The 23,857-nt window shown below is 30.2% G+C and overlaps 5 protein-coding genes across 5 annotated transcripts; 2 read left to right on the top strand and 3 right to left on the bottom strand.

Annotated features, from left to right (window-relative positions):
* Positions 1-2,936: 2,936 nt before the first annotated feature.
* Positions 2,937-4,178, top strand: PGO_133300 (dimethyladenosine transferase; the record flags this gene model as incomplete). The annotated part of the gene is made up of 1 exon (XM_028689846.1): positions 2,937-4,178. The coding sequence occupies one exon, from the start codon at positions 2,937-2,939 to the stop codon at positions 4,176-4,178; it is 1,242 nt and encodes a 413-aa protein (XP_028545647.1).
* A 627-nt stretch (positions 4,179-4,805) lies between these two features.
* On the bottom strand, positions 4,806-5,756 carry PGO_133290 (zinc finger protein; the record flags this gene model as incomplete). The annotated part of the gene is made up of 2 exons (XM_028689845.1): positions 4,806-5,022; positions 5,485-5,756. 2 exons carry the CDS (start codon positions 5,754-5,756, stop codon positions 4,806-4,808), a joined length of 489 nt encoding a protein of 162 aa, XP_028545646.1.
* A 2,219-nt stretch (positions 5,757-7,975) lies between these two features.
* PGO_133280 (hypothetical protein, conserved) lies at positions 7,976-9,621 on the top strand (the record flags this gene model as incomplete). Its single annotated transcript, XM_028689844.1, has 4 exons — positions 7,976-8,219; positions 8,652-8,805; positions 8,951-9,143; positions 9,550-9,621. The coding sequence occupies 4 exons, from the start codon at positions 7,976-7,978 to the stop codon at positions 9,619-9,621; spliced, it is 663 nt and encodes a 220-aa protein (XP_028545645.1).
* Positions 9,622-10,536: 915 nt separating this feature from the next.
* On the bottom strand, positions 10,537-13,269 carry PGO_133270 (hypothetical protein, conserved; the record flags this gene model as incomplete). Its single annotated transcript, XM_028689843.1, has 1 exon — positions 10,537-13,269. The coding sequence occupies one exon, from the start codon at positions 13,267-13,269 to the stop codon at positions 10,537-10,539; it is 2,733 nt and encodes a 910-aa protein (XP_028545644.1).
* A 2,747-nt stretch (positions 13,270-16,016) lies between these two features.
* On the bottom strand, positions 16,017-22,571 carry PGO_133260 (hypothetical protein, conserved; the record flags this gene model as incomplete). Its single annotated transcript, XM_028689842.1, has 1 exon — positions 16,017-22,571. One exon carries the CDS (start codon positions 22,569-22,571, stop codon positions 16,017-16,019), a length of 6,555 nt encoding a protein of 2,184 aa, XP_028545643.1.
* Between the last annotated feature and the right edge of the window lie 1,286 nt (positions 22,572-23,857).

The following is a 23,857-nucleotide window of genomic DNA, read 5'->3' as shown; positions in this document are numbered from 1 at the left end:
CCTTATGCCAATGTGAGTTTAAATAAATGAGCAAAAATAATAACATAAGTCTCTATAAATGACTGCAAATCGTAAAAAATAAACACGTTAAGGGTGGTCCAAAGTAGAGATACAATGAAACTTGGAAACACGAAAAATGAGAAATACAAAAACTGAGAAATACAAAAACTGAGAAACACGAAAACTGAGAAACATTGAAAGCGGGATAACAAAATTTAGTACATTTTTCAAAATATAGTTGCGTCATTAATTAGCAATTTTTGTGTGTATATGTAAATATTCAGCATGTATACAAAACAGGAAATTGTGTTGCACGTGGTCATGAAAATACCTGCTATTATTCATATCATTTGAAAATAAGCAAGTGGGAAAAGGTCATCCTTTTTGCATGCTTAAATAGGTATGCTAAAAAAAGGGCGTTAAATAAAAATCCGAGGAAGGAAATGAAAAGGGGAGATTGCAATGGCGAACGCAAAAGTTCAAACAAAAAATGGAAAATAACATCTGAAATAGTTTTCCCGCGTGAAACATAGATTGGTGGCATAAAATGGAGGGAAAACATAAAAATTATTTACATGAATGATTTACATGAATAAATTAGATGAATAATTTACATGAATAAATTAGATGAATAATTTACATGAATAATTTAGATGAATAAATTAGATGAATAATTTACGTATGCTCATTCTACATTGGTAGTTCAGACTTAATACAACATTGTAAGAGCGTAAATTGAGACAACCTCATGTACAATGCATTTACATGTTCATGTTTTTTTGTGTATAAGATATAAAACGGAAATTTCAAAACAAACACATTAACATATTCAGATACGCAAAAGGTGAATTTATTACGTACAGTATTACATTATATTTTACGTTCTATAGCAATATAGTATGATACATGTAAAAAGGGGATATGGAGGGGAAGGTGGGGAGGTTGAGAGAAATGTACATATTCATTATGCATATATAAGGTTATCGAATAAATACGGCATATTTAAAATAAATTTAAGGAAAAAATAAGAATAGGCTTAAAAAAAAAGAATGTTCTTCAAGCAATTTATAGGTATTCTTTTTTTCATAAAAATAACATTATAGTTAATATTTTTGAAAAACGGGAAGAGTACAAATTTAAATTAAATTTTTGTTTTAACAAAATAATTCACATATATATATATATGTATACCTTCCCTAATTGCATTTTCTCATATGTAATTAATTTCTCCCTTTAAAGCATATGAGGAATTGCTACATAAGTTTATGATGTCAGAGACCTGTTCATGAGCTCATTTTATATAATCTACAAGTCGTGCACAACAGCGTTAAGAGAAATGTCTAACAAGGATGGAATTTAAGTTTTTATATGATTATTCCATGTGTTATTGATACATGTACATGTAGTAATGTAACTCCCGGGTGATAAAACTACAGTTGCAGCAATGCATTATTTAAAAAAAAAAAAAATGGTACACAACATGGCAAAATTTTAATTCCAACATGTGGTACATGCTACGTGTATGTGTCTTAATTCCCATTTAATAATATGACTTGTATTTGCGCCTATGTCACCATGTGAATTATGAAGACATATACATCAGCAATCATTTGGAAATCATAAAGTGTACTGTTGTTTAACGTCTAAGTGTTAACATACTGCATTCCACGCCTGTCTGATATCATTATACTTGCTATATCTCTCTGTACACTTTTCAACTTTGCCTTCTTTCTTATGTAACATTTGGTGAAGTAAATTATAAAGGAATATGTAAAGTACAATTTATGTGCCTGTATTGCATATATATACATACAGCTTTGGGGGAGGGGGAATGCAATATATTACTGGCTGATTGGTTCCGTACGAAAAAAAAAATATGGCATTTTCAGCCCCTTGTTTAATTTTTGATCATCCGCTATTTTGAGTGTGTCCTTCGTGTAAATTAAATGTTAGTAACATCTTACAGTAGTTTTTTTTTTTTTTTTTTTTTTTTTTTTTTTTTACTATTTGTTCGTTTTCCTTATTTTGTTACTAAAATTGTTTTTCATAAATTATATAATAGCGAAAATTAGAAGAACAAATAATATCCTATAAAATGTACAATATTTTGTAGTATGCAAATTTACTAAAGATCATAATTCTTCACAAAAATGAATTAAAAAGTGCATATGGGTATACGAGAAGAGTATATAAATTAAATTTTTTAAATTCAAAAGTGATGGTTTTTTCCACCCTCTAGGTTAACATTTCTGGGATTTATCCGTTCCTTTAATCGTACATATTTTCACAGTTCACCGTTAGGTGTTCTGTGTCAAGGTCAAATTAACATTCATTAAATTTATATTCAGGGTGACGCATGCTTCTATATACACATATATAAAAGTACATATATGTGCGTATAATATTTATATACATACGGGCTCTTATTAGATTATCATCTACCATAGGCTGCTATACATATGTTGCTATGTTCTTAGGCACTTTACATTTTGTGAATTTAAAAAATTTTCCTAGGGGATTACAATTTTTGTCGAAAAGCAAAGAAACAAGTTTGATTATTTTACTCTTGGATTTATTTATGTTTTAATTAAATTATGTTAAAATGACTATTTTTTTTTAAAACTGCCGCCTTTCTTGTTTCTGAAAAAAAATCAAGTAAAATTAAAAAAAAAAAATTATTTTATTTTAGTAAAAAATTGCTGATATGGGAAAATATTATTACTATTATTTATTTTATTATTTTATTTTATTTTTTTTTTTTTTTTTGCTATTTTGCTTTAAATGCATCGATAATTTTTGACCCACATGAATTAACGGATGAATTATAATGAACTTGTCAAACAAATGAACGAATGGGGGATTAGCTAAACAACAGATGAGTTGAGAATGAACAAATAAACACCCTACTTACATATGGTCAACCGATTAAAGCGCGCATGCTTCAGACGAATGTTACACGCATAGGCAAATATGCCGTTTTGTATAAATTCCAATACGTAGTAAAGAATAATATTACAACAAAGATGAAGATCAAAAGAGGATATCATCAGAGCGCAATTAATAAGCCCATGAGCATACTGAAAAATGTAAATGATGTTATTGGGAAAAAGAAAAATACGAACAACAGCAGTGGGATACACGGGAGTGGAAGTAGGAACATTAGTACGTCAAAGGCAAAAAATGGGAACAAGATGAACATGATATTGTATAAGAAACATGGGCAACATTTGCTTAAAAATCCAGGTATATTAGATAAAATTTTATTAGCAGCTAAAATAAAGAGTTCTGATGTAGTGTTAGAAATAGGATGTGGAACAGGAAATTTAACGGTGAAACTTTTACCAATAGCGAAAAAAGTTATTACAATAGATATTGATTCCAGAATGGTTAGTGAAGTAAAAAAAAGGTGTCTTTATGAAGGATACAGTAATTTAGAAGTGTACGAAGGGGATGCTATTAAAACCATTTTCCCAAGATTTGATGTATGTACTGCGAATATACCATACAAAATATCGAGTCCCCTTATTTTTAAATTAATTGCACATCGACCATTATTCAAATGTGCAGTACTAATGTTTCAAAAAGAATTTGCTGAAAGAATGCTTGCTAATGTAGGTGATAGCAATTACAGTAGATTAACTGTAAATGTAAAATTATTTTGTAAAGTTATTAAAATATGTAATGTGGATAGAAGTAGTTTTAATCCACCTCCAAAAGTAGATAGTATTATTTTAAAACTTATACCAAAAGAAAAGAATTTTTTTATTAATTTTGATGAGTGGGATAATTTATTAAGAGTGTGTTTTAGTAGAAAAAGAAAAACTCTTCACGCTATATTTAAAAGAAATGCAGTTTTAAATATGTTAGAGCATAATTATAAAAACTTTTGTACCCTCAATAACATCATTCCTGTTAATTTCCCATTTAAAAAATATTGCCTCGATATATTAAAGGAACAAGACATGGCTGAAAGAAGAAGTGTGAATTTAGATGAAAACGATTTTTTAAAACTGCTTCTCGAATTTAACAAAAAGGGAATTCATTTTTTTAATATTGCCAATATAGGAAACATGCACACTGCAAATATTTTCCTCAACAACGAAAAGGATGAAGATGCCGATACAGGCGATGATGCTGACAACGTTGATAATATGGACAACCTGGACGAACAAGTGTAAAAAAAAAAAAAAATAACAAAAAATAATATAATATAATATAATATAATATAATATAATATAATAACCTCAAATTAGACCAATATATTGCAATCATGTTTTAAGAAAAAAATAAAAATCAACAGTTGACACTGCAGAATTGACTACATTACACGTTGTGAATATAAAAATAAATTACAAACTCCTTTTCAAAATAAAAAAAAAAAGCATTATCTCCGCTCGAAGAGTAAATCAACTTCATTTGGCATTCTTCATCTTCATTCATTTCGTTAAGCATTTTATCGTTTTATCCTTCTGCAGTTTTTTCGTTCTGCCGTTTTTTCGTTCTGCCGTTTTTTCGTTTTATCGTTTTATCATTTTTTTCTTCTTAATTTTTTTAAGTTAATTTTAATAAAATGCACAAAAACACACACACACAAAAAAAAAAAGAATATAAAATATTTAAAAATTCAACACGGTAAAAATATAAATGAACCATTCTGAAAGAAAAGCAAAGCATGGTGTGGCTCACGAAATATAAATTGCACAGTACTGACTAAAATGGCGGAAACTATGTTGTATCATTTTGATACCTTTGTATTGGCATCCTTAACTGTTTTCCATTTATCCCCCCACAGAACATGCACATTTTCACCATATATCCAACATCTTATTCTTACAACAGGAAGATTCGTCGTGAACTTTTTTACAATTCAACGAACAGTAGTATCTAATATATGAAATTGGTTTATGTTCGTAGCATTTTAAACACTTGTATTTTCCTTCAAATCCGCAAACGATGCAAAATTTTCTTCGAGTGAGGGAACTTCTGCCTCCATTAACCTTCGTCCAGCAGTAACTTTTCGTTCTACAAAAAGAAGGAGATGTAAAAATGGGCCGTACAAATGGGTCATAAAAATTGGGTGTAAAAATAGGGAGTAAAAATGGGTAGTTGGCATAATACGTGTGATAAAATAAACTGGGGGAAAAAATAATGAAGTAAAGATGTGTACATGTGTATGTGTGGGTGTGGGGGGAGATTGTCTATATGCATAAGAAAACGTTCAGATAATGAGGGTATCCCATTCGGGAAGCAGGTTCAAGTCAGGCATTATGATAAGTAGTTCGTCGTCCGTATTCACATAACCTCCTCTTAGTATATGTACTGTACAAATGTTACCACACTCACAATCGTACAATTTCCCTCATATAGACACTACATTCGAAAAATTTTATCTCCCAGAGTCATAAATGAGCACATAAGCATGTGCATAAGTGTATGTATATATGTATACACATTTGCATGCATATATTATGTCTGTTTCCTTACTTAGACGCATCGGCTTCATCCTGTGCTAGAATCAAGTTTATGTCCACTTTTTCTCTCTGCTTAAATTTACATGATACTGCGACATTTCGATTCAAATTAACATTCATGTTCGCTATCTCAATGTCATCGTCGTCCTCTGTGTCGGAGTTCTTTTTTCTTTTTCTCTTTTTTACGCTCTTTGTGTTTTTTCCAATTTTTCCATTTTTCACGTTTTTAGCCTTTTCACAATTGATCGCGTTGTTTAGGTTTTTCTCAAGACGCCTTCTCCCCATTTGAAAAAAAAAGCAATGAAATGAAGTAAAAATCGAGGGGGCAATAAAATGAAGCAATTAAATGAAGCAATTAAATGAAGCAATTAAATGAAGCAATTAAATGAAGCAATTAAATGAAGCAACTAAGTGAAGCAATTAAATGAAGCAACTAAGTGAAGCAATTAAATGAAGCAACTAAGTGAAGCAATTAAATGACGTAAAAAAAGGTTATACAAAAAACGGACATAAAAAATATGTTACACAAAAAAATGAAACCCAAAAAAAAAAAATATTGAAAAAAGAAGGAACTTATTCTTGTATACTTAAGCGCTGACGAGATACAAATGAAATGAAGAAATAGATTTATTTGGTTGAATGTTTTGTAAATTAAAAATCACAACATAAAAGCAGGCAAAAAATAGAGATAAAAGAAGAAAAAAGGAAGGGAAAAAAAAAGGAAAAAGGAAAAAGGAAAAAGGAAAAGAAAAGGAGAAAATGAAAAGGGAAAAAAAGAATGTATAAATTGGTTAATTGACACTGGTAAGAAAAAAAAAAAAAAAAAAAAAAAAAAAAATATACACAGTAGAAAATGAACATATACATTTTACAAAAGCTAAGGGGATGAATTAAAAGTGTCCGACATTTTAAATTTTGAGGAATTGAAGTGGAAAAATAAGTAAAACAGTGGGGAATGTCACACGTTCGTCTATGCATATACGAATAAAAACACATGTGCCTGTTTACATGCATTATACGCAGATCACAATGAATAAGCAAATGGGACAGTGGTATTAAATTTTTTCGCGTACAAAAAGAGATAGGATTCCTTCATTTGTCTCCTTTTGCATTTAATTTCCCCTCAATTCTTACTCAAAATGGAATTATGACTCACTTATTCTGTATTTATCTTACATGTATGAAAAACTTGGTTCAAAGTAAGTGAGCGTTGGATCAAAGCTACATTTATCAAAAATGCATTTTTGTCTTAAGGCGACACGTGGGATATATAAAGAATGATAATTCACAAAACATATAAACAGGTATGCTGCACGCATGTGTACACAAGTGTATATTTAATTACATATTCATATGTGTAAATGTAGATTCATTTGCACCTTCACATGTATACATACCTACACAAGCATGGTAGGTATTTATTCGAGTTATGTGAAAATCCAGATCAATGGCAAACTTTTTTTTCTTTTTTTTTTTTTTTTTTATCCAATTAGGGAAAGAAAACTATTCAGTATTTATTCATAGACATTAATCCTTTTTTTAGGGGTTATTTTTCCTTAATTTTGTATTATATAAAAATATAGATTATGTAACAACGCATATTATTATGCACTAATAATACACTTTGAGAGAGAGCATGCAAATTTCTCCTACCGTTTTTTTTAGATTTATGCAACATTTTTTTTTTCACTGGTATATCGTAAAATTTAAAGGAGCATAATTGCTCAGCGTGTTACAAATTGTGTTTTATGTGAGTAAATTATTTCCCTATACATTGTGTCCTTATGAATTTAAAATTGGATAAAATAGCTTACTATGACATTGGTAAAAAGGACCCTCATTTAATAGAATCACGCGGTATTTCACAAATGGGAAATGTTATTTCTAAATATCTGCTAAAGTTTTTAAAATAAAAAAAAAAAAAAAAAAAAAAAAAAACACACACACATACAGGTATACGTATAGGTACAGGCGGCACATTTACATAAATTCAAAATGTTATTCATGCACAAAACACTATCCAGTCTATATTTAAAAATAATATAATTTTGTGGAAATTGTTTTTCCCCCATTTTATTCTTCAATAAAATAGATATGGTACTTATAATGTTAACAAAATTAGGAAGGCATTAAAATGATAACTTTTTTCTTTTTTTTTTTTTTTTTTTTTTTTTTTTTTTTTTTTTTTTTTTTTTTTGGTGTATGTCTTTCATTTGTCATGTCCCTCATAGGTTCGATTTCCACATCTCTTATTCTTCCCGATTTATTCGCTGATCGAAATTTTTCAAATGGAATAACAAATAGGATACTCAAGATAAAAAGAAAAAAAAAAAAAAAGTGATGAAAATTTCACATTCATATGAATAAAAAAAGGCAGGAGAAAACAGAGAAAAAAAAAAAAAAAAAAGGCGAAACGTGAAAGGAAGAAAGAAAAGTGAAAACAAAAACGAGAGAGGAAATGCCAACAAGAAAATTAAACAAAGGATAACGTAGCTCATTATAAAATGGATTTCCAAAGATTAGTGACTTGTTGTTTTCTCATTTCTTATCTAATTTTTTGTCACATAGTATGGAATGGGTGCTATAACATTTATTCCAGCACAGAAGATGAAGTATATAATTTGTTATACTACCGAAAGAAAGAGCACAGACCTGTCAAATTAGAAATAAGGAACAAACTTAAAGTAGACAATATAAAAAAGGTTTATATAAAGAAGGCTCCCTGTCCTGTCTTACCAAGACCAATTAGTACGCTTCTATGATGCACGTGCCTTACGTAACTGTGTTTATTCTATTGTATCTGTATACATGCATGTATGTGTGTGTGTATATGTTTATGCATGTATGTGTGTGTGTATATGTTTATGCATGTATATGTGTATGTATGTATTTATGTATGTAATTTTTACGCATGTGTGCATGTATTTATGTATGTGTGCATGTATTTATGTATGTGTGCATGTATTTATGTATGTATGCATGTATACATGTATGCACATATACATGTACCTGTTATATGTGCAACATGAGTGAACGCATGGGTACTTAGTGAAAATCCATTTCCCCATGACAACAAAACAAATGGCTCAAACAGTGAACTACCATTGTGTACATCATTCCGAAAGTAGTAAACTTGGAAATAGGAAAAGTTTTTTTTAAATATCATCCTAAAATTTGCAGAATCGATATTCCACCTCAATTGGTTCCGGAAATCATCCGATCTAGTACCCATAAGCATTCAGCTATATTCCATGTTTGATGAAAAGAATAATGTTCTAGGACTTATACTACTTTCCTCTGCAATTTTTACTCTACTGGAATGGATATATATAGTGTAAGAGAGAATATACAAGTGTGTAAGGGTAAATATACTATGTGACCTCTCATCCTTTACCCTTTGCCACCGGTCGAATAACATTTCTTTTTTTTTATCCCTTTTTTTCATTTTTGCATTTATTTTTTTTTTTTTTTGCGCACAGATATCTAGCTAGCTTGCTATTATGGGACGGAATCATCAAACCAATCTTCAAAATTTTATACCTAGCCATTTCAGTGTACCTAATATTACGATGCACAGTTATTTTTTTGCCATATACAAAGTCATATATGTCTCAAGAAAATTACAAGCACGTATCTACATGTATCTTTAGTTTTTATAACATCATCACGAAGGTAAAATACTCAATTAGGACCTGTTCTTCGCATATGTATAAGCATTCATGTACATCCATCATTTATGGTTGTACGAAGGAGCTATATTTTCAAAATTTCTTGCAGGCTGTTAGTCACGTTCTTCTGATAGTATAATTCCTTTTCGCCGTTTCAGCAAACCTACACACGTGAACACATGCACATTAGTGCATAGACTTTAGTACATGCACATTAGTACATACACATTAATACATACACGTTGGTACATACAAATTAGTACATACAAATTAGTACATACAAATTAGTACATACAAATTAGTACATACACATTATTACATAAACGTTAGTACGCACGCATGAAGACATACATATGAACACATACACATGCATGTCGGAATGACGACAAAATTTATTACCCCCCTTTCAGATTTACAAGGAGATTAACCTATTAATGAACAGAATAATTCAGGAAAATGGTACTATAAACAAGGAACTTTAAAATGGACACGAGGGAAAAGATATGTATATATATATTCCCTCGGTTTTCTATTTGAAAAAGCAAAATTGTTTTCTTCAAATATAGACAAAATAGGAGAAAATAAAAATATACCGTACGAATTCTAAGTTCTTATAAAACTATTTGACACTTTAATATGATGGTGCATATATATACTTATCTCATTTAAGGTTTTGACAAATTTTAGAATTTTTTTTTTTTTTTTGTAATTTGAAACTTTTTGTTTAACACTTGAAACTGTTTTTAAAATTACTTATTACTCGTTTTAAATCGCTCTTTTCAATTTTTTTTCTTATATATTTGAGGGATGAGGACAACCCATAACGACGTCTAGACATGTCTACAAAATGGCATATTTTAAGTGCTTTTTTATTCGTGTGTATATATGTATTTACAGCTTGTTGTATTGTCAAAGCGTCCACATGATATTTTCCTTTTGTTGTACCATTTTACTATTGCATCCAAAATGGATATGCTCATTTTTACTTTTTTAAATTGAACATACAATATACTTTGCAAAGTGCTTTTACTCGTTTTGATTTTGATGTGCACTGATGCGTTAAAAAAAAAATGTTGTCATTAAAATAAAGAGACATGTTTTTTCTTTGAACCCTCGGAATTTAAAAAGGCAAAAAGATGCTGGGCTCAAAATTTTGTTGGAAAAAAAAAAAAAAAAAAAAATGTTTTTTCCATATTCCTGCAATTTTCAACATTTAACAATTTTTCCAAAATGGTAACCCCGAGAAGGGTGTAATGGGATGATTTGACAAAAAAAAAAAAAAAAAAAAACATAAAAATAAAATAAAAATAGGAAAAAAACATATCCAATATCGTCACAACACGCATAAACTCTACAATTATGTAATCCATACAATCCAGTGCGCGTGGAGACCCGGCCTAGTCCGCCGATGATACATGTTCCGTTGCTTTACCCCCAAGCATCTGTACTTGTCTGTAAAAACCATACGAATTTTTGGCTATAAAAAATACAACCTTGTTGATGACGGAAAAAACCTCCATATTTCCATTGAAAACTAAAGTAGACAAAATAACTATAAGAGCTAAAAATAAAGGTAAGATAATATTCAAGCGGAAAAAGAAACGAGTAAAAAACAAAAGTTCGTTCCATCCAAGTATTAACAAAATAACCCAGAAAAAAAAAGGGACATTTTTTAAACTCATTTTTGCTCCTGTTTCTTGTATATATTGTGCATCTCTACACATTTCTTGTATTTTTCGTTTGGCTTTGTTTTTCCCTTTTTCAATTATTTCATCTTTTATATAATTATTTGGTAGATAATCATCAATGAGTTCTACATTAGTATTTTTCTGCAATATGTCAATAATTAGAAATGCGTAATTTTTAGATTCTCTAAAAATCTTTTTCAATTCTGCCATGGAGATATCACGCCATTGTCTTGGTTGTTCAGCTTCATCGTAATTAAAAACAGATTCGAATCTCTGAACTATGATGGTTGATAAATTTTCCGATATTTCATCTAACTTGTTTTTTAATACACCAACAATTTCATCTAAGTAGTAATTATTCAACTCAGACATTGCCTTTTTATTTTTTATTTGTTTCTCGATTTCCTCATTTATAGTGCTTATATAATTTCCTTTATTTTTAATTATGTCTATTTTTTTGTGGTTAAGGAGATTTTCATCGACATAATTATTATTTCCTTCAGCCGTGTTAATACCATTTGGCGATTCTACTTCTTTCTCTTCATCATCTATGTAGGACATGCCATTTTCATGAGAAAAACCAATTAGGTTAATGATCCCCTTTGAAATTTCTTCGCTGTTGGTTCCATCAACTTTGAGATTTATAAAACATTTGGTCAAGTTAGAATTTATGCTTCCTTGCAACGATTTAACAATTTTTAATGTGTGATTCCAATACTCTTCTGAATTTTTGGTAGTGATTAGTAAGTTATCTATATTTTTAAATTTATTTTTTATAGTAATTCTTGTGCGATCTAGCAAAATATTGCATTGTATATTTCGAATTCTATTTATATCTTTACATATAGCAGTTGATAAAATACTTAAGGATGGCTTATAATTAAATTCATGTATTTTATTTCTTTTTTTAATTTCAATAGTGCATTTTTCACAATCCTTAAAAAAATTGCATAACGTGTTGTATTCTAACTTATCAGCATTGAGTAGGAAATTCGACCATAACTCAATGCATTTATCTTGATTATTATTTTTCTTTACTTTTTTATCTTCCTTTTGAGAAATATTGTTTTTTCCATCATTTTTTATCTCTATATTGGATTCTTTGCAAAAGTGAAAAATGCTCTTATCAGATGTGCATGCATTATACATGTTATTTAATTCGTTGGAAAATTTGGTTGATAAAATTCTTTGGGTGAAATTTAAATTGTTATCGACAATTGTTTGTAATTGAATAAATAAGCTACTCAGCAATTCTTCAGACGTTTTTAAACATATGCTTTCTGTGTACCTACATGCATCAACAAAATATTCATCTAAGCTTTTTTCTACTATTTCTTTTTCAGCCCATGATTTGAAATCATCAATTGTTGAACTGTGTTGAGAAGATGATGATGTAGCTAATTTCTCCTTAATAACTTTAGTAATATTATTAAGAACATTATTTTTAATTTCTTGACATCGAAAAGTAGCCAACATTTCCTTCTGAGATGGAATATCTAACTGAGATTGTTTTACAATTGTATTCCATATATTATTACAGTATTGAGCAAAACCATCTGATGGGATATTTCTTGAATATTGTAAAGGTCTCAATTCGTATATCCATTTTTTTCTTAAATTTTCGACATCTTTGAGAAATTCTTCCTTCTTAATTATTCCATGAGATAATCCAACAACCTCAACAATAAAATAGTTGTTTATATTTGCATTTTCTGTCCCTGATGGTTTTTTCATTTCACCCCAAATTTTATTTAAATATTCTTCTACAATTTTATTTTTCACAATATCTATTGAAGCAAATTCTTCAAACCAGTCCCTCACAGTAAATAATAAAATAGTTTTAGGACAACATGTATCCTGTTGAAATAATTCAAGATTCACTTCCATAACTGTTTTTAATAATCCATAATTCGATGCTGTAAAATTACCTAAAGAATGGTACCACAAATTCACAATTACACAATCTGCTAATGCTAAGGAAAATAACGCTGATCTGTGCTCAAAGGTTAATCGGTTATCTCCTCTTTCTTTTGAATCGTTTCCTTCTACATCTAATATTAAAGTAGGACTTAATCCACGTGCATTATTACCCATTTTTTTAGTGCTACTGCTATTTATAGTCACATTTTTCTGTCCTCCATTTTCTAATCCTAGAGATGACGACTCAGAGCATGTATTCCTGTCATCCTCAAAGGTATCATAACTCAACCATAATCCCTGAGTTGTTTGACTGTGACCCAATTTTGTGTTCATCACATCGAATGATGTTTTAAACAAATTATTTAACAAGGTACTTTTTCCACTACTCTGACTTCCCAATATTGCTATCACGTTATAATTGAATCCTAGGTTTGATAAATTGTTTCTAATTATCCACTCCTTTAGATCTTCCATCATGTTTCCATCGTAATCGATAATTTGTGTTTTTCCGTCGCTCATCATTTTGTTTTCTGTATCTCTGCAAGTTATGGGTTTGGGTCCTGTTACTCTATTTTATTATTCCTACTTTGTTATTCTATTCTATTACCCTGTTATTCTCTAGTTATTTGCTCTTTCCCTTGGGCTTCTATTTACCTCTGTCTGTTGCCAAATGGGGGTGGGCGGGTACTATACCGCTAGATGAGACCCAGAATGTAACTGATGTATTTAGATGTGTACACAATTCAAACATATAATAATGAACTATGCCTTTTTGCGTGGATCTTCCATGAGTTTTTTTATTCATGAGGAGACTATGAACTTGTACACTGTTTAATACTAATGCGTGATTTACAATCCCCTTGTTTTTTTTTCTCTTCTTCCAAAAATTGTAATTCGTTAAACTCGTTGTTACATATAGTGTGGTAGTTTTCTTTCTCAAAAGTTGCCATAAATGCGAAAAATTTTGCAATTAAAACGGCACAACTCGAATGTGCATAATAAAAGATATGATTTTCTATATATATGTCACGAAAAAGAGAATAATAGGGATAAAGATACTACCCTCACATGCACAATTCATTAACGGAGGAAAACTTGGCTAGCTTTAGTTCTCATAAAATCCATTAGCTACTTCGAAAGAACTTTGCGATGAACGCAAAAATGTTGAGCACCTCCCACAAGTACCGTTTGAGATGCATAATAATGTGCCTAGTTTCATATGAAAAATTATATTCTCTAGTTTTGGGGATTATTCTAATTTATATGTGCATTTTACTTTTAAAAAAATCTCCTTAATTTCTTTTTCTTATCTTTTCTCCTCTACAGAGAATTTTTTTTTTCTGACTATTCATGCATTTTTTCTTTTCTTTTTTTTTTTTTTTTCTAACCATTCATGCATTTTTCTTTTTTCTTTTTTTTTTTCCCCACCAAACATGTTTTTTCCAAGAAATAAATTTTTATTTTTTATATACAAGATAATGCTATAATGAATATCTTCCCCGTTGGGCAGAATTTTTTTTTTTTTTTTTTTTAAAAAAAACTATTTTTTGTTAGTAATGTTACGCATTGGTAGAGTACATTTTAGTTTGTAGCGTTCATATACACTTTTCATTTCACCACAGATTGTTAATATAAAAATGATAATTGTTGAGAAGAAAAAAAACAGGAATAAATTTTTTAAAAAAATGTGAAAAGGTATATGTATGAAAAATGCACATGTATTGAGGAATACACAAGTACAAAAGATGGATAAATTGGATGAACGCAAAAAATAGATGAATACCAAACATTGATAATTATGAAGAATGCATAAAATATGCAAATGTGCTACGACGAAAAGGAGAGAAAATTTACGTGGCCCAGGTTCAGGTTTAATTTTACTATCTCTTGCCACGAAAATGATAACGCGAAACTCCTAAGCAGCAACGCCCAAATCTACGTTTTTTCTTAACTTTCATTTCCCTTTTTTTACCCTTCTTTACATTTCTTTACCCATCTTTACATTTCTTTACCCTTATTTACAATTCTCTACTTTTCTTTTCTTTGGCTTTTTATCAGCACAAAATAATAACTTGTCTCATACGTGTGCTTTTCTCCCGTTGGCAAAGCTCACTAACGGTTATGCCGCTCTGTGGAACAGCAAAAACTTATCCCCTTTTTTTTTTTCACATAAATCATGGGAATGCCTGTTGGCACGTTTTGTTATTAATATATGGTGGATTTTGCGTACAAATTTTTTAATTTACAGTTCTGTCTATCTGTATATATATATATATAAAAGTATACACATATGTACTGTACATATATATATATATACATGTTTCCCCTCCCCCATTGGGTTTATTTTTTTCACGAAATACATGCACACACTGGGATGATTGCCCTTATATTTTTTATAATTATTTCATCGACAAATTACGGCGTTATTCATTTTTACCTTTCTCATATGGTTGCATTTATAAAAAGTGAAACATGAAACAATAATTATAAATGTATAAACAAAAGGGATGAAATGTATATATATTTCCCCTCCATTTTAACATTATTTCGATGAACCAACTTTAGGGAAGTAGTGAATAGAGGGCTATGAGGATGTGACGACCCTAAAGATGTGAACGCTTATCCCAATGTGATGCTGTGTGCATATGAATCCACAAAATATACTCGACTGAACCCAATTATGAACATAAACAGGACAAATATGAAAAAAATATATATATTTTAACTACAGGGAACACCAATTTTTTTTTTACCTTTTTTGACATTATGCTTTGAATATTTATGCTTATTGTTGCTTCTCCAAAAATAGTAATACAAAAATAAGAATAAATAAAAATTTTAAGATAAAAATTCTATCATCTTGGAGTTAAGTCGTTTTGAATTTGAATCCATCTCTTGTTTGTAATGCATCCGTAAATAATTCTCGACCATAGGACGTTCGTGTTCATATATGTGTAATGTCGAATTCTTTTTTTTCTTTTTTTTTTTTTTTACTAAAATGGGTGCATATATACGCAAAAAGGATACTCCACCCCTTCCCAATTATTGTTAATATATATGCTGCTGCTAAGTTATGTTCATTTTAGTAGGGTTATTTATTGAAAAGTATAAAAAAAAAAAAAAAATCAAACAGGGGATGCAATGTGTATATATATATATATATATATATATATTTACACCCCCATTACATCATGAAAAAAAGAATTATGTTAAAAAAAGTGCTAAAATGCACTCATACATTTGCACACACAAGTACGCGTGCGTGAACCCTAATATCGTAGTGAATAGCAACTTTTTATTTGACTATTTTGCTCGGAAAAATTTTTAGACGATGCTGTATTAATCAGAGTGGACGTTACGGATAGGGCTTTTCTATTTCTGAGAGTATTTTTGTTAATTTCTTCCCATGCTTTATTAACATTTAAAAATGGGGAAAAATCCGAATTTATGAAATTAAATTTATAATTCTGAAATTGTATATTCTTTGAATAATGAACAAAATAATTGTTATTATTAGTATTAGCTCCTGGATGAATGGTATATTCTGGTTTTTGATTTAACTTTTTTAATTTCATATTTTTCACATTTTCAATTTTCTTTTGAATACGAGTTATTAAATTTTTTAAAGTCATTGGTGAAAATGTTTGATCCTTTTTTTCCAAGATATTATTTTCTAATTCTTTTTCTTTAAATTCCACGATGGACTCAATTAGACAATATGTAAACACTCCATGGCTAACGAGCACATATTCAGTCTCTTCTCCTGTCTCGTTCTCTTCTTCGCTGTATATCGTATCATCTAAATATTCATTAGGACTGTTCGTTTCTTCATATGTATGAACTTTCCTCTCCCCGTGCTCATTATCATATTTTCCATCGCAATGTTCCTTTTTTTCCTCTTCAAAAATCATTGCATTTTGTGTATTTTTCTCATTTTGACTTTTGCTTTGGTCTGTGCTACTGCTTCCTGTGCTGATCGGCTCCCCTCTGGTGTTATTATTAAAAAACATTTTTACCACATTTAGCGAGAAACTAAAATTTTTTTCATAAACATTTTTTTTGGCACAATTTAGGTCTTGATTGGTAAGTACATCATTTTCCTTCATTTGTCTTTTCTTCATATTTCCATTTTTGTTACATTTCTTCTTATTTTTTTTTTCCTCATTTTTTTCTTCAAATGTGTCAACTTTTTTTATCTGTGTAACTCGAGCAAATTCCATGATGGGGAATAAACCTTCTATGGAAATTTGTTCCCATGTGGCTGCACATAGACAATATGCCTTTGGTGCAATTGGTAATGACGAAGCTGATTGAAGCAAAGGATCAATCATAGCAGATGTGGATTCAACTTCTATCAATTTATGATATCTGGATTTACAAAAATATTTTTTCATACTACTATTATTCAGTATGCTTGCGTCGTAAACAGCTTTATGTACTTTATTAGTAGGGTTTGTAATTGGCCATATACCTTTCTGTTTACATCCTTTTATATATGACAAGGAATTTTCTGTACCAGCTGGATCCAAAATGGTTTGGCCACCTGAACAGTCCAGAATTATTGTCATTTGAGCATTTAGATTTATACTTAATAATAAATCTTTTAACTGAATAGCTGTTAATACATTATTTTCTTGTATTCTATTTTGTGGATCAGAACAAAGAAATGCTTCATCATATCCTTCTCCTTCCCATCCACTCATGTTATCTACTTGGACACTTTTCCCAGCAAAATAAAAAACATATGAACCTAATGGAACAGAATCTCTAACTAGCCAATTGACAGCTTTTAAAATATTTATTCTTGTTGGCCATAAATGAAAATTAATATTTTCAGAGGAAAAATCCACATTTTTAATAGGTAAATTTTTACACGAATTACAGTAATTCATTTCAGTACTTTTTTTTTCTTTACTACTACCTACATTGCTTGTGTTGAATAAGTTAAATACATTTTTCTTCTTTATCATATTTTCTTCATCAAGTGAGTTATAGTTAGATTTCTCTTTTATATATTTTTCTCTATTTATGTCAAAATCTTCATATATGTACGCATTCGAAGGTAAACTGTCACTTAGAAGAAGGATATTTTCAGGTCTAAAGTCAAAATATTTAACTAGTACTCTGCTGAAAATATATGCATCATTAACTGATCCGTATAACCTGTTTTCTTCTGATTCTCTCATATAATTACAGCCAATCACAACTGCCTTTTTTATAGTGTGTTTTGAGTCTGCTTCATATGTAACATCCAACTGTTCTTCTCTTTGTTTTCCTTTTACACTAATTTTTCTACCCATTTTACATGAAATAGCGGTAAAAGATTTCTGTTTTTTCAAATTCTGATTCCTGTAAGACACTGTACGATGAAAATTTGTCAATGTTTTTGTATGTTCATTTCTTAGATAGTTATATATGTCACTATTACTAATCGATTTGCATGTTGCTAAGCCATTTCTCTTTCCATCTACTTCTACCTTATTCAAATCCTGCAAAGTTGTTCCTGTATCTCTCCCATCCTTGACATCTTCCTGTAAATTTTCTATTCCATTGCTCCGATTATTCACAAAGTGTTGCTTTTGGATGGAGCTTTTATTATTACAGCTGTTTATTCGCGAAGAAATAACACAACTGTCTGCCCTCTTGCTTAAAATATCATGTGTGTTTGTTAATTTTTTGTTTGGAATCATGCTGACTTTCTTTTGGAATTGTGAATCATTTGATGCACCCTGTCTCGTCCATGCGATGTTTATCTCTGCCTTGGTTTGAGCTGATGTGTTTTGCATTGACTTGCTTTCTGATGACATGCTTTGCATTGACCCGCCTTTTGATGACATGCTTTGCATTGACCCGCCTTTTGATGACATGTTTTGCATTGACTTGCTTTTTGATGACATGTTTTGCATGGATCCGTTTGACACATTCCACTTTTCCCTTATGTCTACGACGTTACTACCAATCGTGGAAACCTTTTTTGATATGCCAAAATTGGATAAACCCACCTTACTATCCAATGTGGTACTGAAAAAACTTCTGGATGCAGGGGAAGAAATGAACATATTATTGTTCATGAGTACTTGATTTTTTGACATTGCACCACTATTATTCGCACTAACAGATTTCTTCTGGGACATGCTTGTGCCAAACGTATCGTTTATTAGTTCACTTAACCTTAGTGGAAATTTAATGGTATTCATATTTTCGAGATTATCATTTTCATTCCGTTTCTCCATTGTTACGAAATTTTGAATGGTGCAATTTTCAGGAATTACCATGTCTGTTCGTTTGATGTCATTTTTCAATTCCATCTTATTATTAGAAATGAAGATGTTATTATTACTTCCTTTCCTTTCTTTGCATGTGTTTTTTATTATATCACTTTTTGTATTGCTTGATTGTTGATACATTGTCTCATTCGGGGTGATATTATTACCCCCGATAGATTTACCTTTCCTCATTGGGACGTTTTTGCAATTGGAAGATTGGTAACTATAACACGAGCTACTTCTGGATTTTTTATCTATTGTACATTCATCCATTGTGTTGGTATTTGTAAAAGAATCTTCCATGTATAAATGTTTATAGATTTCATTGTTTTTTCCGATGGCATTCGCAATCACCCAATTGGACAATGGACATTTCATTTGCTGAACATTCATATCACCTGATATTTGGTCTAATATACTTTCTTTTTTTGCACTTAATGAATTTTCATCACATTTTATAAACTTCTCTAATCCTGCTTTACCTTCCGTGGAAGAAGTGCTTTGTGCATTGTATGCTATCACACCAGAGTCGATACTGGGGTTCCTTTTTTCACGTAAAATATAACAGTTAGTGTTTTTTATTTCGTTCATATTGTGATCTATGTATATTTTTTTAAAGCTATGGAAATTATTATGATGCACATTTATGGGATCACTTAATACAGTAAAGTTGTGCTGATTAATCTCATCAATGATGTTAATTTTTGAGTTTTCTTTTGGTGTTGAATTTGCCGTTTCATTTATGCAACTAGGATGATTTCCTTTTAGTATCATTTTTGAGGTATTGGGGGGGTAAGGAAAGGTAATTACGTTTTCGACTTTTTTCGGTTGGATGGGAGTGGGAAATGTGAAGGAAGGCCTCGTCAGTTTAGGAATAGTCCGATTAGGATTGGTCAGGTTGGGATTGGTCAGGTTGGGATTGGTCAGGTTGGGATTGGTCAGTTTAGGAATAGTCCGATTAGGATTGGTCAGGTTGGGATTGGTCAGGCTAGGATTGATCAGGTTGGGATTGGTCGGGTTAGGATTGATCAGGTTGGGATTGGTCAGGCTAGGATTGATCAGGTTGGGATTGGTCAGGCTAGGATTGATCAGGTTGGGATTGGTCAGATTAGTATTTATCAAATTCGAGTTGATCAAATTCGGGTTGATCAAATTCTGGTTGATCAAACTCGGATTAGTCAGGTTGAGAAAATTAACCTTGTGCGGATCAAAATTTCTGACGACATTACTCTTAATTTTATCACCTCTGGCAAAATGGTTTATTTTGGCTTCATTTCCCTTTTGTCTGTCATTTATATTTATATAATTTTTGTCATTATGCCATTCTGATTCAGAACGATAATATATGGCATCCTTTTTTTCGTCATTAGAAAATTTCTTAAAATAATCATTTGTTCTCGTGGCACAGCGAAGGTGCATATGTATATTTCTTTTTTGCAATTTGTGATTTGATATATCATGCACAAGGTTGTTGTGGGCAAAGGAATTCTTATAATTTTCCAAAGCAGTTAAATTTGGTGATTTTATAGTAGAACTGATAACTTTTCCTTTATAAGATCTGTTTTTCTCCTTATCTGGGACGTTGCTCATCAATTTTGACTCTACTAAATAATCGTCATTTTTCAAATCGCTTGTATCATGGACTGACATTGGTTCTTTTAATTTTCTATTGTCTTTAGAAAGACTTCTACCATCTGAATTGTATTTCGTTTTATTTTTTATTTTTTCTCTTAACATGATATCTGTATAAGACCTATTTTCACGGAAAAAATGTGTTTCATTATAATTCGAGTGAGAGGCATAATTGCAAGTATCATTATTTATGCTATTGGAAATATGCGAATGTGTGTATCCCTTATTTATGTTTAAATTTACATGTTCATTATTTTGAATTTTTTTATTTGTTACTTCTATTTTGTTGGTCACATTATTGTGTAGCACGTTGGTGAGGAGTTCCCGTTCAGTTGACACTTTTTTCATGTTAAAATCGTCGGTATTAACCTTAAAAGCACTAAAACTAGAATTCCTTTTTTCGTTCACTGAATTTTGAATATGCGGATATACCAGCATATCCCTTTGAATGTGTTGGTTATTTTTTTTTTTTTCTGTAAGAGAACGCCTGCCTTTGTCTTTAAGCAAAAAATCTGTGCTAATAATTTTGTGACTATTTATATCCCACATTTGAATAATTCTATTTTTCTTCTGTTGTTGAGAACAGTTATTAACTTCATTTTTTATTTTATTTTCTTTTAAAATTGTCATAATGTGATTATTTTCCAAATGGGGCATACAAGAATTTGTTAACTTTTTGGTAGATTTATTTCGTATGCACAATTCCATATGGCTACTCCTTCCTTCATTTGGTACACTTCTACCATTTGAATCACTGATATTTGACAAGCTACGATTTGAAATGTTTTCTTTTGTGAGGTCAGAAAGACTAGCCACTTGGGGTGATCTGTCATTTGCTTTTAAATATCTTGAAGTACTCAGTTCGGGGATAGGACTCACCATTCCATTGATGTACTCTGAAAAATTATGAATCATATTGTTATTTTTTATAGGCAATGTGTAATTTATTTTGTCATATGCATTAGCTATGTTTGTCAAAAATGGAGAATGCATATTCTGGGAAGTTATCCCCTTCGTGTTACTTATATTTGTAGTTGGCAAATGGGGCACAGCTTTTTGATTGAAATAATTGTTTTTATGCACACTTTTGTCGTTATCTTTGTACATATTTTCATCTTCTTTTTTATGCACATTTTTGTCGCTACTTTTGTGCACACTTCTATCACTATTTTTGTGCAAACTTCTATCACTACTTTTGTGCACACTTCTATCACTACTTTTGTGCACACTTCTATCACTACTTTTGTGCACACTTCTATCACTACATTTGTGCACATTTTTGTCGCTACTATTACTTTCCCATTTTTCTCTATTTTTGTTTATAGGGGACCCATAATCATCCGTCTTATTCTTACCCTTGCTCTCCTTTCCTCCTGTTGGTTGATACTTTTCACGGGCATATTCACTTGTCATTTGAGCATATTGTTTATTGCTTCTCTTTACATTTTCTACTATATCCTGATTTATGCTTTTTTTTAAAGTATTCTTTTTTTTCGGATTTGATATATTAATAACCCCAGGGGTTGTTGAAATTGCGGTTCGTTTCGTGTTACTATTACGTTCTATATATCTTGACATAGTTTGAGATCTATATGTATTATACCACTTGGAATTTATCTTGTTCAAGTTGTTATACAGTTCTTCATTCCTTTTTATGGTGATAGGTCTTTCCATGCTACTATAAGCCTTAGTATGAACCCTTTTCATTAAATACGGTTGTTTTTTTTTATCATTAGCTTTTTTACTAGGAATCCGTTTTTCACATAATTTCAGCTTATTTTCATCATCATTCTTGTCTAATTTTAAATTCTTGGATTTATTTTCATGACTTGAAAATCGTTTTAGTGATGTATCTTTCTTGTTAGAATTAGCCATACTCTCATTTTTCTTAGCTTTCCTAACGTTTACATTTTCATATAATCGCATTTATTTGCATCCAGTGAATTCATAAATTTTCTGATTTGCTACTTGAAATATATTTAAAATATAAGTGCGCAAAGGTGGAAGTTAGCTGTGTATGCATAAGTGCACAATGTAGAGGGGTTAAAAAAAAACAAGATGGTGGAAGTTAAAAAGGCAAATATATGCACATATATATATATATATATATATATATATATATATGTGCATATATATATGTAAATATGTATGCACTAGGACATGTACACAAACACTCGTAAAAATATACGCAAATGTAAAGATACCTACACAAGTGTACATGTGGAGTCGTAAAAAAATAGGTAGCTACAAAAAAAAAAAAAAAAAAAAAAGAAAAGAAAAATTCATAGCTCGACAAAATTGTCTCTCTTTTTACATTTCCCTTTTGAAAATTAGACATGAAATGCAGGCAGGGAGGAACATGGGTATCCAGAAAAATAAAAAAAAAATAAAAAACATAAAAAGAATAAAAAAAAAAATTAAAGAACCAATGTATACATGAAAAAGTTGTTAACGACACCGCACGTTTGCATTTATAAGTATGATACTTGGTGACCAGTTATCCTTTTTTTTTTTTTTTTTTCCTTTCATTCTACAGTTAGTAACTTCAATGCATTCAAGTGCGCGCAGAAATAATTATGAGCCTACATTATTTTTTACAAAATTTTGTTATTTCTTTTACCCATGTGATACTTTACTAGTTTTTACACATATACATGGGGAAAAAAAAAATAAAATAAAAATAAAATAAAAAAAAAAAGAGTGCATAAAGTAAAGAAATGAAGGGGGACATGAAAAATTGGCATCGGTAAATGAGCCCTTTACACAAGGATCAAAGAACGAAAAAAAAAAAAAAAAAAGATAAAACTTTTTAAAAATACTGTGTATATTTTCATTATCAGATGCAATATTATAAAACCTTCATGAGGTAAATTTTATATTGAGTAGACTTCTTCACTGTTTTAAGGTGTGATCAAATTTTCAAACACTGGTGTGTGTACACCTAAATTTATACACCTCCCCTCTTATTGTATATGGATTAAATAAAGACTTCACATGCATGAATATTCCATTGTTCCGTTTACTTATTCACATGGTTTCAATACTATGTTGCTGTAAATATATCATTTCAAAACTTCTTTATTTTTAATAAAGTTTGTCAAGATGTTCTTTACTTTTCTCCTTTATCCTTTTTGTGTGTTTCGCAAGGGGTGATGTCACAATTGAACCTCTGATTAGGGAATATAAACGATATTGCAACTATTTAATTTTTG

This window comes from Plasmodium gonderi, assembly GCF_002157705.1.
Source record: "Plasmodium gonderi DNA, contig: Chr13, whole genome shotgun sequence".
Classification (NCBI taxonomy): Eukaryota; Apicomplexa; class Aconoidasida; order Haemosporida; family Plasmodiidae; genus Plasmodium; species Plasmodium gonderi.
Note: the sequence above shows the minus strand (reverse complement) of the source record. Positions and strands in the feature narration are given on the sequence as shown.